Source organism: Sinohyriopsis cumingii, chromosome 16, assembly GCF_028554795.1.
Source record: "Sinohyriopsis cumingii isolate HCF-2022 chromosome 16, ASM2855479v2, whole genome shotgun sequence".
Taxonomy (NCBI): domain Eukaryota; kingdom Metazoa; phylum Mollusca; class Bivalvia; order Unionida; family Unionidae; genus Sinohyriopsis; species Sinohyriopsis cumingii.
This window is the reverse complement of record NC_142976.1, coordinates 27991070-28008039: the sequence shown is the minus strand read 5'-3', so window position 1 is coordinate 28008039 and position 16970 is coordinate 27991070. Positions and strand designations below refer to the sequence as shown.

At 42.1% G+C, this 16970-nt stretch overlaps 1 protein-coding gene and 1 long non-coding RNA gene across 4 annotated transcripts in view; one reads left to right on the top strand and one right to left on the bottom strand.

Annotated features, from left to right (window-relative positions):
- Positions 1 to 16558, top strand: part of LOC149780118 (uncharacterized) — a 90808-nt gene extending 74250 nt beyond the window's left edge. For all 3 annotated transcript variants that reach the window (XR_016415008.1, XM_089936890.1, XM_089936889.1), the window contains one exon: positions 16105 to 16558. Coding sequence is in view for 2 of the 3 variants with exons in the window: in XM_089936890.1 (XP_089793016.1) it covers positions 16105 to 16204 (100 nt within the window). In the remaining variant the exon portion in view is untranslated. The remainder of the gene's footprint in view (positions 1 to 16104) is intronic.
- The window catches only part of LOC149780117 (uncharacterized), a 74973-nt gene that overhangs the window by 19495 nt on the left and 38508 nt on the right, over positions 1 to 16970 (bottom strand). The window lies entirely within an intron of this gene.

Below are 16970 nucleotides of genomic sequence, written 5' to 3'. Positions count from 1 at the left end.
GACATTTTACGGCGTTGCACCATTGCCAAAGCGTGTTCCTTAGTGTACAGACAAAGATTCATGCCTGAAAACACCGTGGCGGTCATCAGTCCTCAAACGACCAACTATGTCAAACGTCAATACTCGGTCAAAGCCCTACGTTGGTTACATTACTTGTGCGACAAGGAAGACAAATGGATTCAGCATGCCCGCAACGGAGGGGGCGAAAAGACCATTGGAACGCATTCGGTAGATGGCTGGGACTTAGAAAACCCCAAGATTGTGTACGAGTTTAACGGCTGCTTATTTCACGGATGTCCCGTCTGTTACCCTGACCGTAAAACTAAATATCAGTTTTTGCAACGAACCATGGAAGACTTGTACCAGGCCACTTGTCAGCGACGCCTAAAGTTAGAACAGGAAGGATACCAAGTGGTGGAAATGTTTGAACACGAGTACGATCACCGTTTGAAAACCGATCCCGAGTTTAAATGTCTCGTGGAAAGTTACAAGCTGGTGGACCCCCTGAACCCGAGAGATAGTTTGTACGGAGGAAGGACCAATGCCACCTGTTTGATGTACCAAGCCGACGAAGAGAAAGGAGAAGAAATGAAATACTTGGACGTGTGTTCGCTGTATCCCTACGTGTGCAAATATTGTCGCTTTCCTGCAGGGCACCCACAATTGTTCACGGAACACATCGACCTGAAAAACATTCGACAATACGAAGGCTTGATCAAGTGCAAAGTTTTGCCTCCCACGGACTTGTACCATCCCGTCTTACCTCACCATTGTCAAGGCAAACTGATGTTTCCTTTGTGCCGAACTTGTGCCGAAACGTGCAACCAAGACCAGCCTTGTCAGCATACCCAGGAAGAACGGGCCTTGACGGGAACCTGGGTCAGCGTAGAATTGTTCAAAGCTCTGGACATGGGATACCAACTGTTAGAAGTGTACGAAATTTGTCACTTTCCCAAGACACAACAATACCACAAGGGTGACCCCACGCAGAAAGGGATTTTCGCAGACTACGTGGATGCTTTTTTGAAACTGAAACAAGAAGCCAGTGGCTATCCGTCCTGGTGTCACACTCCCGAAGACCAAAAGACATTCAAAGAGAAATACTATGCACAAGAAGGCATCTCTTTAGACCACATCGAGAAAAACGAAGGCAGGCGATCGTTTGCCAAAGTGATGTTAAATTGTTTGTGGGGCAAAATGGCACAACGTCCGTGTTTACCCAAGACGGAGTATTTGACTGAATCTTCCCGCTACTTTCAGATGATTCACGACAAAACCAAATACATGAAACACGTGGACGTCGTTCGCGAGGATTTGATCTTGGTCAATTACGAAGAAGATCTGGACTTTGTACAAGACGACCCTTTTGGAAATGTCATCATTGCGGCTTACGTGACAGCTCATGCTCGCTTAAAACTGTACGAAGCTTTAGAACTGTTAGGGGAACGCGTCCTGTACTTTGACACGGACAGTTGCATTTAAATCTATCACCCGAGTCAACAGCACCCTGACATCGAAGGAGACCGTTTAGGAGCCTGGACAGACGAGCATCCCGAAGACAAGATTCTAAGTTTCGCCAGTGGTGGTCCTAAAAATTACGGTTACGAATATCGGGACAAACAAGGAGAAGTGCACACGCAGTGCAAAGTGAAAGGATTGACTCTGAATTATCGTACCAGTCGAGTGGTGAACTTTGGGGTATTGAAAGAAGCCTTGCAGTCTGGAGAGGACGAACACTTTAAAGTGACCACCTATCAACCCAACAAGATTGTACGTTTACCCACTCACCACATCGTCAGTCGACCCTTGCAAAAAGTCTATCAAATCGTGTACCAGAAGCGAGTGCGACTTCCCAATCATTTCACCTTACCATATGGACACGTCGGTATTGGTCTGTATATAAAACGGAACCCTAGGCAAGATCGATAGTTCATTGTGACTACCAGGACCAAGTGAACAAGATGAATACTTTCAGAGAAACACAAAACAAGTTTAGAAAGGCACAATTCAAGTGTGGGGTTTCTGAAGTGGAATGCGCTTGTGAGCCTTGCAACTTTTCAGCCTGTGTTAGTGACAGTACCAGAAGAACCCGTCACCCAGGACAGGACTGTCGTGGACATTCCTGAAAGGTCATTCCGGGAGGACACTTGTGGGACCGTACCTCATGTAGAGACTGTAAGAACATTACACACTGTCCCTAGGACATCTTGCTTACCCAGAACATGTTGCACAGAGACTTGTTTATATTCCACTTTGATCGTTTTGATGTGTTTTTTATTCCTGTACATCACTCTTTGGCTTTTATGTATTTTTGTCTTTCGTGTTGTTCATATTTGAAACATTCAATAAACGTGTCCTGAAAAAAAGTATATAAACTCTCGTCTTGTTTTTTTTCGTGTCACAAGTGACATTCCTAACACTATGGCTACTTCTACTGTCTCTGCTCCCTCTTCCTCCACTGTCAAAGTCATCGACGAACACTTAGATCGTACCAGCTGGGAGGCTTTGTATCTTCGTCATCCCTTTAACATGCTCATTGCTGGACCTAGCGGTTCAGGCAAAACCGAATTTGTCAAACGTTTGATCGAACATAAACATCATTTGATCGATCGACCACCTCAACGCATCGTGTGGTGTTACAAAGAGTGGCAATCGGCGTACAGCCTCTTGCGAGAAAGTCAAGGCGATTCCATTGTGTTTGTGGAAGGCATTCCTAAAGAAGACGATGGCATCGTCTCTGACTCCCGTCAAACCCATTTGGTCATTTTTGACGACATGTTAGGAGAAGACGAAGAAGAAATTAAACTGTGGTTCACGCGCAAAGGGCATCACCGTAATGCCAGTGTCGTTTACATCACTCAAAATTTGTTTCAACAAAGTAAAGCCCATCGCACCATCAGTCTCAATGCGCATTACGTGGTCTTATTTAAAAGCCATCGAGATAAATCGCAAGTGCAAGTCTTAGCCAAACAGTTAGGAACGCCTTGGCTGACTCAGGCGTACGACGATGCCACTCACACTCCACACGCCTATTTACTCGTCGATTTGAAACCTACGACCCCCGAAGATTTGCGATTTCGTACCCACTTGTTTCACCACTGGTGCCAAGATGGAGGGCCTGTCCTGTACACGTCTCCGTCCTCGACTTAACTTCATTCCACAAAAAATCTATAAAAACCTCAGACCCTTTTCGTCTGTCTCACACACACACAGTGTGAACATGACTTCCCTTCAGTCGCATCTTCCCGTCAAATTGATTCGTGCCTTGTACGGCATCAGTCGAGAAAAAATCCACAAATACGAGCTCGTGTCTTAGAAGCTAGTCTCAAAGGAGTCTTACGATGGTTCACGGTGACGGCACGTCAATTACTCCAAGGGATCATTCAGATTCCTCATCAAACCAAACGCTTTTTCGATCGAAACAAAGTCGCTTTAACCCAACTGGCCGATCCCCGCATTGACACTCAAACCAAACAACAAATCATTTTGAAACCTGGAGGGAGTGGTACTCTAGGAGGGGTCATCATTCGCTCTCTCTTAAGATGGGATCCTAATGCTCCCAAAATTTTCCCAAAGACAAAAAAAGCAGTCAAACGAAGCTCCAAGAAGAAAAAGAAAAAGACCAGGTCCCCAAAAAGACCCGTGTCTGCAAGAACTTGTCCAGTGGCGGGACCCTCCTCTTACCAGACACCACCCCGGAAAAAGAAAAGAAGCCCTCAGAAAAAGAAACAGAGAAAAAGTCCCCAGAAAAAGAAAAGCCCACAGAAGAAAACTAGTCGCAAGAGAGGCACTTCGGCCAGGACGCAACCTTACACTCGCAAACCACGACCTGCCACGGCAGTGACTGCGTCTCCGGTAGCCTCAGGTTCCATCACTTCTCCGTTGATGTCACCAAGAACCGAACAGTACTTGGAGACGTTGATCACACCAAGAACTTCTCCGTTGATGACCCCAAGAACTTCCCCCGTGGCAGGACCCTCCAGTTTCGCAACAGTGGCTGCGGCTCACAAAGTACCTGCTCCCAAAGTCAAAGTCCAAGAAAGATCGGGCATGTTACAAAGTTTACTGGATTTGTCCAAGCAAGAACTGGCTCGATTAAGTCCGTTGCGTACCCCTCCACGACGTGTCATGCCTGTCCTCAAGTTGATTCGACGTCAAGACAATCAGTGGCGACGCGTTCCAGTATAAAAAAGGTCTGTGACTAAGTAGGATATCAGTGTTTTTGGTGCTGAAGACTCAAAGATGTCACCCTCCAGAAAGCATCCCTCTTCTAAACCCCAAGGAAAGAAAAGGAAAGGACTGCCTCCTCGTTTAGTCAAACATGGGGACATGTTATCTGTCCTGTCCAAAGCTTCTCCACCCCTACGAAAAAAACTCATTCAAACAGCCTCCAAAGAGGTCTTCGATACCGTGTGCGAATGTTGTTTGAACGTCTTGAAAGGCACGATCCCTTTGTCCAAACACCAGAAACAATGCTTAGGTAAACATCGTCACGTTCTTCGCCAAATGGTTCAAAGGAAAATTCCCATTCGTCAAAAGAAGAAGATGTTGGTCCAACGTGGAGGCATTTTACCCCTCTTGTTAGGTCCCTTGCTGAAAGGAGTCTTGGGAACCATGTTGGGAGGACTGGTGGAAGCAAGATAAAAAGGCCCTCGGAAGTCCCAAGATCTCAGAATTGTCCCCTGACAACCCCATGGAAGGACGAAAACTAGCTTTAGTGCCTTACAAACGATGGATGGAATACCATCATTGGCAAGAACAACGCACTCCGCATTTACCTTCCAATCCCCATTTGAGCGAGATGTCCCAGTTGCAACACCAATTGCAGTCCTTGATGGATCGCCAAGATTTGTCCGAAACAGAAAAATCGCAAAAGTACGGTCAACTCTTGCAACGACTGCAACTCTTTCACCAGAAAGCTTTAGACGAAACAGCTCTACCCACTCTGAAAGATTTTAAGACCTTGATGAAAAGTCCAGCACCATCACCAGTACCAGTACCAGTACCAGTACCACCACTACCAGTGACCAAGACAGAAAAAGGAGAAGAAGAAGAAGAAGGGTTTCAAACTCCACCAGAAAAAGTACGCAAGTTAACAACACCACCTACCTCCAAAATTGGATGGATTAAAAAGGTGATGGCCACCCCTTCTTCATCACAAGAGAAAAAGAAAGTGAAGACAGAAGTGAAGACAGAAGTGAAACAAGAACCGATATCCCCCGCTCAGACATCCTCCTCTTCAACACCTATTGCCGGTCGCACACGCAAAGCATTGCAATCCAAGAAAGTACCCCAAGAGAAAAAGAGTAGCATCCTCCAAGAGTGGGTGTCTTATTAACACACAAACACAAAAAAATGGAAAAAGTCTTAGCCAGCATTTACTACGATCCCTCTCATCCTGCAGGTTACGCAGGAGTTCAAAAATTGTATCGTGTTGCCAAAACTCGATTGAAAAGTCTCCGTTTACCTCAAGTGCAACGATGGTTACAAGAACAAGCTACCTACACTTTACACAAACCCATTCGACGCAAGTTTACCAGAAGTCTCACCCGAGTGGAAGGCATCGATCATCAATGGCAAGCCGATTTAGCCGATGTCTCTCATTTGGCCAGCTACAATCGTGGCTACAAATATTTGTTTTGTGTCATCGACGTCTTTTCCAAATTTGCCTGGGTCGTGCCCTTGACTTCCAAATCGATCAGCGAGTTAGTGCGAGCCCTGCAACGGGTGTTGAAACAAAGCGGTCGTCACCCTCTTCGATGGCAAACGGACAAAGGCACCGAATTTCTGAACCAAGCTTTCCAAAAAGAATTAAAGAAATGTGACATTCATTTTTTTACCACCGAGAATCCCGAAACCAAAGCCAGCATCGTGGAACGTTTTCAACGCACTTTGAAAGAACGCATGTGGAAATATTTTACGCATCACCACATTCTGAAGTACATCGACATCTTACCGCACCTGGTGCAAGCGTACAACCAATCTTACCATCGAAGCATCGGACTTGCCCCGCAAGACGTGACTCCCGAGAACGAAGTGTTGGTGTTTGAGCGCCTGTTTGGTACGTTCCCGACGAGGGCTGTCCCCAAGAAAAGTGGAGAGTTGGCCGTAGGAGATTGGGTGCGCATTGGCAAAACCAAACGCACTTTCGACAAAGGTTACTTACCTAACTGGACGACCGAATTGTTTCGCGTCACTGGACGAGTGCATGGCCGTCATCCTGCCGTCTATAAATTGGAAGACATGAACGGAGAAGTGCTCAAAGGAACGTTTTATTTGCCCGAGTTACAACGTGTGACAAAAAAAGAAGACGACGTGTACGACATCGAAAGCATTCTCGAACGCAGAACCCGTAAAGTGGGCAAACGACGTGTCAAAGAAGTCAAAGTACGTTGGAAAGGATATCCACCCAGTTTCGATTCTTGGATCGACGCTTCGCAAGTCATCGACTATAAAAAGAAGTGACCATCATGCCCTTTCACACAGCAGACGCAGCTACGTCGACCACTCCTCCTTCACCTGGTTCTTCTGTGCAAGATTTACAAAAACAACCCTTGTGGGTGTGGTGTGGAGAACGTGTGCCTAAAACGCAAATCGTCTTTTTCTGCCAAATCTTCGTGGTGTATTGTGTCATCGGGGCAGCCATTGGCAATTTGAGTTTGCAACAAGGAGACAAACAATTGTGGACCATTTTATTTAGCAGTTGCATCGGTTACCTGCTTCCTAATCCCTCCCTGAAATTCACCTCGAACGGGAACCACGGAAACCTTACGTCCAGTGCCAGTGCCAGCCACTACTCCAACAACAACCCCATTTTGAGCGGAGACACGCCTCTGACGTCCAGCAACCCCTCGGACAGCCACAGAACTCTGGAATTATGAGTCACCAAAACCAATTTTACTTAACCTTACCCAGTGACAGTTCCATGGAGGTGTTTCCCAACAACACGTTGTGCTGTTACACGGCCAAATTACCTCAGACCATCCCCTTAGATCACGAAGCCCATTGGGAAGTGGCTTTAGTAGAAATCATTCACCCGACCCAAGTCCTCAATGTCCTTCCCAATCAAAATTTTTTTGATGTAGAAGTTCATGACGAACAATTGCAACAGTACTTGGATACCTATGGCAAATATGACAAGAAAACCCCTGGCACAAAAAATCAAAAGTACACCACCTATCATTTGTTCATTCCTCCAGGCTATTATTTTAGTGGTCAACATTTGGTCAGCACCATAACCTCCAGATTTAATGTCGTGTTTCTGAAAGCTTTGGAGAGTGTCAAAAAAAGTGTCACCATGGAATACCACAAAGCAGCTCGTCGCTTCTTGATGAAATTTGACGGGAGTAAAATCCTGTCCATTTTATTTTGTCCTGAATTGTTTGACATGTTGGGCGGAGACATGGACATGAGAATGGCCATGCTCAAGAAAAACGAATTACCAATCGTTTACGACAACGAGTCTTTTAGCAAGTTATTTCGTGCCCCGGTAGAACTGAACCAAGGACTGAATTTGATGTTTGTGTACTCCGATGTGGTGGAGTACAACGTGGTGGGACACACCTCAGCACCGTTACTACGTGTCATTCCTTTCAAAGTGGATTCTGCCACGGCCACTGACGAAGAAGGTGGAAACACTTACCACGTCCACCGCGAATATGTACATCCTCACTATTTGCCTGTCAGCAAGTCTTATTTGGACACGGTCAACATTGCTATAAAAGGAGATTTGGGACAAAATATTCCATTCACCAAAGGAAAAGTCACGGTGAAACTCCATTTTCGAAAACGGTTCTCTCACGACTGGTAAGTCATGTATCCAGTGTACCGAGGGGTTGCTCGACAGCGAGGACACGGTTTAGGAGATATGTTGAAATCAGCCTTTCGTTCGGTGGCCCCGGTGTTGAAACCGATGGTGACACGCGGATTGCACGCCTTGAAAGATGCGGCACTGACACAAGGCAAAGAATTTCTCCAAAATGTCATCATCGACAAACAAAACCCTAAAGAAGCTTTCTTGAGGTCAGGCAAAAATGTCTTGCTGCAAACGGGCAAAGACCTTTTGGACCGACGAGACACACCTATAAATGCCCTGCACGCTACCGAGTCAGGCATTCAGCAAGGACAAGGCAGAAAGAGACGAAGAAGAAAACACCCTTTCACCAGACTTCAAGCTAGAAAGGCAAAGAAAAGAAGAACCGTTCGAGACTTAGACGTTTTCGATTATTGAGAAACAGACATAAAAATGATGCACCGAGAGTCTTGCGCTTGTTCCAAGTCGGAACTGGATTTCTTTGACATGCCCCCTACCATGATGACGATGCAAGAATCCCAATGGGTGGAATTTCATCCCGTCTCCTCTTTGACGGATTCCGCTCCCATCGAGTTTGAAATCAAAGGACAACCCGAAGATTACATCGATCTGAATAGCAGTTACCTGTATTTGAAAGTGAAAGTGATCAAAACGGACAACACCAATCCAGGAGGCGATGGTAGAGTAGCTCCTGTCAACAATTTCATGCATTCCTTGTTCAGCGAAGTGGACTTGTACTTGAATAACAAACTGGTCAGCAGCAGCATGGATACTTACCCATATCGTGCCTACTTGGAAAATCTCTTGACGTACGGAAAAGAAGCCAAGAATACTCATCTGGATGCTTGCGTGGTATGGAAACCTGACACGGCAGGTGTAGGCACGTTTAACGACACAGTCCTGACAGAAGATGACATTCCTCACAATGTGGGGTTTAACGACCGTCGTAAGAAAATTCTGCAAGGGCGAAGTTTAGAACTGATGGATCGTTTGCATTTGGACATGTGGTTACAAGAAAAGTATTTGCTCAACGTGGTGGATATCCGTCTGAGACTGAATCGTAGCAGTGCCGCTTTCCATTTGATGGCCCATGCCAACGAATACAAAACTATCATTCAAGAAGCCCGACTTTACGTGCGTCGTGTGGAAGTGTTACCTAAAGTGGGAAACGACGTCAGTCAGACGTTGAGCAGAACGACCGCCAAGTATCCGATACGACGAGTAGAAGTGAAAACGTTCACCATTCCCGCTGGACAGCGATCTATGATCGAAGATCATCTGTTCCAAGGACAGTTACCCAAGCGTTTGATTGTTGGTATCGTCAGGAATTCAGCCTTCAACGGAACCCACGATCAAAATCCTTTTGAGTTTCAACATTACAATGTGTCCAAGATTGAAGTCAGTCGCGACGGCAAGACCTTGTGTACCCGACCCTTTGAGCCCAACTTTGGTGTCGCAAAGAATTATCTGAGATCGTACTTGTCCCTGTACGAAGCCACGGGACAGTTAGGAACCAACACCAGTCACGGTATTTCGTACGACGATTATGCAGGAGGCTATGCTTTGTGGGGTTTTGATTTCACTCCAGACCAAGGCAGCGACGAGGGACATTTCCACCCTATAAAATCGGGCCAGATTCGTGTGGAACTTCAATTTGCAAATCCACCTCCAGATCACACAGTGAACGTCCTCCTGTATGCAGAATTCGACAATACCATAGAAATCAACAGTTTGAGAGAAGTCATTCTAGACTATTAGAAGCCATGGAAGACTGTTATCCCTCTTTGCCTAGTGGAGAAACTTTAGACATGAAATGTGAGGAGACCGTGGAAGGAGAATCCCAAGACAAAGACGAAAAGGACATCATGATCAAGTCGAGATGTCCAGAACAAGAACAGCAATTGGTCTCCTACTGTGCTACATACCTGGCAGACACAGTTACGATATGGATGAAGCATGATTACTATGAATGTCAAAACATCAGTCAAGAAGAAAATATTCAAAGAATATCTGGACGAAGCTTGGAGTCTGTTTAAAAAAGACGTGTTACGTTGGTGGTATAAAGACTTGCGTGAACATTTCTGTCCTCCATTAACGACTCAAGAAATCCATTAAATCAAAGCCCTCTTTGACAAATTCAAAGAGAAAGTTGAGATCGAAATTGATCACTTATTATCAGCAGAAGAACATTTAGTGACTTATTTTGATCATGGTTTTTCTAGAAACGATGAGAAAGTAAATCGTTGATTTTGTGACTAGTATGCTTATTTTGTTGTCTTCAGCTAGGAAACGTAGTGTCCATCCATGACTCAATGACTTGCAACAGTGGAAATCACAATTTCATTCACAACGTTGCCAACCCTGTTTAAAGTAGAGTGTAAATTGAAAAAAATGTTTGTCATTTGAAAAAAATGTTTGATGTTATATTGTTGGATTATTGTTAAAAAATGTTAGAGTTGTTGGTTAGTGTTAAGTGATTTTGAATAAAAAATGTTGTGTTTTGAAAAAAAATGCCTTTGTCTTTTGTTTGACTATAAGAATGTTGATTCATGCACTTTGACTTCTATCTTTCTCATGACACTCATTGAACGTTGCGAATCGAAAACCGTGGAGGGATGTTTTCCTTCACGTCCGCGCTTTGACTTTAAGAACCGGGGTAGCCTCCAGTCTAACCATCCATTGTTGACTCATCCTCCTACGAAGATGTGCTCCAAACTAGCTAAGCTAAACGAAGCCTACGTGAATTTGCATAGGGTCAGACACAGTCTGATACCGAAGCCAGAAGAAATAGAGAACGTGAGAATGCTAAAAGTAACTGAAGACCTGATCGAAGAGCTCTTCAGAGAAGAAGTGAACAGGGAGAAAGAAGAATGGACAGAGAAGTACAGACTTCAGAGACAGCAGCAACAGCAGCAGCAGCTACCTGAACCTGACAGAGGCTTTGTCGATTGTCGCATCGACACCAAAGAGTTCTTCTTCTCTTTCCGAAGAAGCAGACCTATCGCCAGAAAGTCCATCCTGAGAGGACGTAGCATTCTTAGAAACTAAAAGATTGCCATAGCAAACAAAAAAAAAAAAACAGCCCTTTTCAGGGCTACCCAATACTCTAGAAAAGAAATAACAATCCAATTGCCAATATGTGTAGGTAGAGTAGTGTGTATATAAACACTGACTCTTTTATAGTGTGAGTGTTTGTGTTTGTGTATATGATTGTGTGCTTGTAAGTGCTCAAGTACGTTGGTGTGGATAGTATATTAAGATCAAGTTTTGTTTTGTTTTTTTTTTGTTGTTTTTTTTATTTTTTTTGCTGCTTGACGTGTGGGGAGAGTAGATTTAGGGTTAGATTGCTTTGAGTATGCGGATAGTATATTGAAGTGATTAATGAACATTTTTAGAATAGTGGTGGGTAGTATAAAAAAGTGAGTGAGTGTTTCTTTTAGGTCCGCGCGTTGTTGGGTTATGATCTAGGTAATATCAATTTTGTGTCTTAGGGGATGTTTTCCTTCACGTCCGCGCTTTTAGTATAACTTAAAAACTAATCGTCAGTTGGGCTACCCATCGTCGACCTGTTAACAGCAAGACAGTGAATACAAGGATTGTGAAACTGCTAGAACTCCAGATGCACCTGGAATATGCCAGGCGCATAGTAAATGAACTGTCCGCGGAGGCTATCGTAGAAGAAGCAAGAATAAAGAAGGAAGAGGGGAGAGAAGAGAGAGGGAAGAGGAGGAAAAGAAAATAGGAGAGAGGATGACTTACAAGATACCAGAGACAGAGGATTGGGGTGCTGAAGAGAATCATCCCACCTCTGCACTCTCAAGACAAAAAGTAAAAAGAGACTGGAGTCGAAGATGTGTGTGTGGTGCCAGACCAGGAAGGTGCCAGCATTAGATAGGTGCATCTGAAGTTCTAAAACAAACAGCCCTTTTCAAGGCTACACAATATTCTAGAAAAGAAATAACCATCGATTTGCCAATGTGTGTAGGTAGAGTAGTGTGTATATAAACACTGACTCTTTGTGTGTGTGTGTGTGTGTGTGTGTGTGTGTGTGTGTGTGTGTGTTTGTTTGTAAGCGCTCAAGTACGTTTGTGGGGATAGTAAATTTGGGTTTAATTTTATTGCTTTGCGTGTGTGTGTGTGTGTGTGTGTGTGTGTGTGTGTGTGTGTGGATAGTAGATTTGGGGTTAGTTTATTGCTGATTTAACTTATGTGGATAGTATATTATATGAAATGAGAAAAGTAGGGGATGTTTTCCTTCACGGCCGCGAGTTTTAAGTGATGATCTAGGTAATATCAATTTTAAGTCTTAGGGGGATGTTTTCCATCACGTCCGCGCTTTCAGTATAAGAACCCACAGAGTTTGATGTTCGAACCATTCTACGGAATAATAAAAACGAAGATGGTGGTTGCAAGTCAGTTGTTTAACAACTTGGTACATATATACTACTGGATAATGGATGGTATCTATGTAGTGGAGAGACTAGAAAAAGAATGGAAGATAGCAGAGTACCTGTACTACGCTAAATGCCTAAACGTAGCAAAAGAAGTGATAGCAGGAATGATAGAAGAGGAGGAAAAGAGATTGAGAGGTATGATAAATCCCACCTATGTCAGAGTGGGAAGCCTAAAGGAAGCACTTGACAATGCAAGCAAAGTCAGGTGCTTTCTTGAAAATATGTCACATGGGACAGAGTGCTCTTTTGTGGAGAGAGGTCTGGACAGACTGAAGAAAGGAGAGGAGTTGATGAGAAAAGTGATGGAGGTAGAGGTCAAGAAGATTAAAGAGAGATGGAATAAAGAAAGAAAAGATCAGGAAAACAAAAAAAAAGAGGCAGAGTTTGAGCGGCTAAACAACAATTGGATCAAAGTCCAGGAAAAGTTCAGAGCCATGGGTCATCCTGACTGGATAACAGAGGAGGAGAAGAAGAAGAAGAAAAAGAAAGGAATAATGGAAAAAGTGAGATCTTGGTGGAACAAGTGGAGGAAATAGAAGAAGAAGAAGAAACACAAAGGCCCTTTTCAGGGCCACTCCTATTTCTCGAAAAGAGAATGACTTTCAATTGCCTACCCCCGAATTATTATTTTATGTGTGTGTGTGTGTGTGTGTGTGTGTGTGTTATGTCCCTCTCCCCCTGTTCCCTTTCCATAGACCCATCAGGTCTGGACCCTGTTACAATTCCCCATGTTCAATTTCCCTTGTCGCTAGAGTTGCCCATGCTTTTTTCCCCATGTTCAATCCCCTTGAGGCTAGAGTGGCCCAAGACTTTTCTCCATGTTAAATTTCCCTTGAGGCTATAGTGGCCCAGGGTTTTTCTCCATGTTAAATTTCCATTGAGGCTATAGTGGCCCAGGGGGGTTCTGTAATGCTAATTCCCATTGAGGCTATAGTGGCCCCCTATACTACTCATGGTCTTAACTATCAGTTTTATGTATTAAAAAAATTTCAAAGACGCATTTTTGAATTTACTTTAAAAATGAGTTTGTTATACTATTATATACTACCGACTAAATGATTAAATATTGGTTCAGAACATAACTTTATGCATGTTTTAACAAACAACCAGCTCATTAAAATATAATATTCAGAAAAATTATATCCGGGATGGAAAATTGTGTAGGCAGGGCAAACATTTCAGTGCTGACTTATAAAGCAGACGAATGGGGTCAGTTGTTGCCCATTCCTTCCTTGCTAACACTAAAATGTAACAACACTTATCATCTTTCGGTCTTCTATTTTACAATTAATTGTGCTTATCTACATCAAACACAATGTAGACTTTTTCTAGTACTTGCGTTTTGTGTCTTGAGAGAGAGAGAGAGAGAGAGAGAGAGAGAGAGAGAGAGAGAGAGAGAGAGAGAAAGAGAGAGAATAAAGTGTTGAAATTCAAAATAAATAAATAATAAAAGGTCTATCGAAAGTCGTCTGTAAATTGAACAAGATCAAATCGCTAAAATCGACATCGACATCATTCAAAACATCTAGTAATCGTAACTGACGAAACGATCGACACTACATGAATTAAGACCTTTCTGGCATGATTCTTTACATTGATACATCACGAGATAAGATATTTGTTTTCTTCATAAACTGTTCATATAAAAGAAGAATGAAATTATTCTAAAGTATAATGCTTTGTTGTTTATAACTAGAAAGAGACAGGCAGGGACAACTAGAAATACAAGAAGAACGAAGAAGCTTGATAGCTAAAATCTAGGCATCAATAAGAAACTATGACCACTCATTCAGTTCTTAACAGAAAGGATATAGATCTCTCTGTCGTACCTGAGTGAGTTATGGAGAAATGACTTAATCATGAAGTGAGTGCAATGCTTTACAACGCGCTAAATTACCCTTGTTGTTTTGCTAATAAAACATTACTTTATCTGACACCTTAAGTTAAGGTCAATTATACATTTGTACACAACACTATCTGCTTGAAGCCTTCGGCTACAATGTTACAAGGACATCCAGTGCAAATGACACACTCTGCAGATATAAAAAGAGTTTACCCCTTTAAGCATTCAATTTCTCAACAAATTACTTCAGGGCTAAACTGTAAATAATCTGTACTGTGCAAATATCTAAGCATTGATATCGCGCTCATAAAGAAAATTGTACATACTATTGCATGTATACTATTTGTATCGGATTAAATATATTAACAACTGCATTCAATAATTTCCAAGGCACCTTTCATAACAACTTAAGAGTTGTTTTACGGCACGCCAATACGGTCAGGTTATTTGGTGCGGAGACAGTTTGACTAAACTGCCTTGCCACTGGAGACACCAAAGTAGCCGGCCAGGGCTGACACGATGGCAGGCTTCAAAATCGGCACAATGTGTGTGTGTGTGTGTGCGCGCGCGCGCGTGTGTGCTACAAGTTTATGTAACTTACATATATTATCCTCTATGTCTTTCTGAAGTTTGTCTAGATCTCCTATTTCTCATCGGCTAAAATAATTAGCTATATTCCCATTCCGAAATGTAAATTAATGCAATGAACACAGCCAAAAGTCGTCACACATCATTATTATTCCGTTGAGCTTATTTTATGTATCAGTATAGTTACAGTTATTCTAAATAATTTAGAAATCTAAAAAAAGTAATTAAATAATTGTTCGAAATAGTTTTTTTTTCCTTTATAAGACAAGCATACGATTGTTTTAGTTTCTTAGACACTTCCTTCCGTGCAAGTTGGCTCAACGTCATACGCTTGGATAATTATTAGCAAACAAAGCTATGGTTTACGAAGCTGACTTGTCGCAAAAAGGATTTATTGTGCTGGTGAATAATGACCACTTCGCAGATATATGGTTTTCACGTGCAAAACGAATAATACATGTAAAGATAATTATTGAGAACGGGATACAGAGTGGGATGCGAACCTATCAAATATTTGATCAGTTTTCTGGTGGTTTGTCCTATGCTTTGTATACTGTAAATCAAACTGTCTATGCAGTATGTCAGATTAGTATATCGGGAGAGAATATTAAAGGAAACTTATACACTATATATACTTTTCACGCCCCATGCCTCAGTGACTTAGTCATGTAACTAATACAGATAAGGTCCCTTGTCTTATTATTGTTCATACTTCCTGAGTGGATATTTTGTTACAAAAACCACACTAGTTACAAAAACCACATTACCACAAAATTGTCGTTCTTAATCAACATCAAGAGGTTTGGGGTGGCTGAATCATCGGGAACTACCATCTATATTCGTTTATAAGATGAATCAATCTGCAAACTGCACAGACCTAGATCTGCAGTCTCATAATGCACCGGTGGATCTGAGTCTGTGCAGTTTGTTAGGAGTAATCAGTGGAACAAACAACATAGACTCTGATAGGCAGGCGCATTATGCTACGGCAGATGAGGATTTTTGTTGTTGCAATTTGACTCGACCTGTAAGTACAAATACACTGGACATCGCTTGCTGTATTGCTTTTCCTACCAATATTTTGTGTTGCTTATTCTGGATACAAAATGTGTTGCATAACGAAAAACAATTCTATCACGTTAGTTTCCATGTGTCCGAACAAAACAATTAACGACACAGAGTTGGGTCATAGTTTACAGATCATAAATTTAGGACGTAGGCGGAATAGAAATGTAAATGACTGATTGTCACACCAGCATCTTCTCATATGAAATATAAATATAAAGGACATAGTAAAGTATATCCTGTATGGCATTTACGATCTCAAAAGTCAAACATCTATTCGGCCATTCTTTTTAGCTGAGGGAATAATAATGATATCATGTCGTGTTTTCTTCTCATCGCAGAAACCATTGTCCAGGAGCCAGATCTAAATCCAGAGGACAAATATGGAGAGGAATGAAAAGATATGCAGTTAAACACAAACAGTTAACAGATGAAAAATGATTTCAGATATATCCGTTATCCAATTTTAAATCCTCTTTTTAAAACTTTAATAGAAAATTGCTTTTGCGATCTTGTCAGCATAACTCTGTCTTGACCAGAATGCAAACTATCCACACTGTATTTCTTTTGTGGAACTTGATTTTTAGTTGGTTATAACATAAATAAAGTTATACTTTCTTGAATAACAGAGTCAATCTGTCTCAAAATGCTTTTTCCAGATTAAGAAATCGATTATTGGTAAGAATACATCATGTTTTGTCCTACTTTATCCTTCCGAAAGTATTGCTGTCCTCATGTCGCATAATAAATTACACTGGATAGGAAGTTATTCATTATTAAAGGAGTTGTCAACTTTTCTGTCTTTAATGTTTACTGACAAAGGGAAAAAAGAGAAAAAATCATCAAATGAGAATCTGATGATAAGGAAACATTGTGGATTATGTTTGATTAATTAGCGACGTTCTTATGTCTTACAACACATTAAAGCCTTGGGATGGTCTTGCGTACATAATTCATGTCAAGTACATGAACGGCAATATAATTACATTATATGTACACCATTAAAAGCTGTGAGAAGATAAAATCCAGACATTCTGGCCATGTTCTTTCGATTTGTTAAAATCGAATAATTAATATCTTTTGCATGTCTAAATACAGATAAACACGATGGATAATAAAGTATGAATGCCATAATAACAACAAAATAAACCTACATACATACATACATACATACATACATACATACATACATACACACACACACATA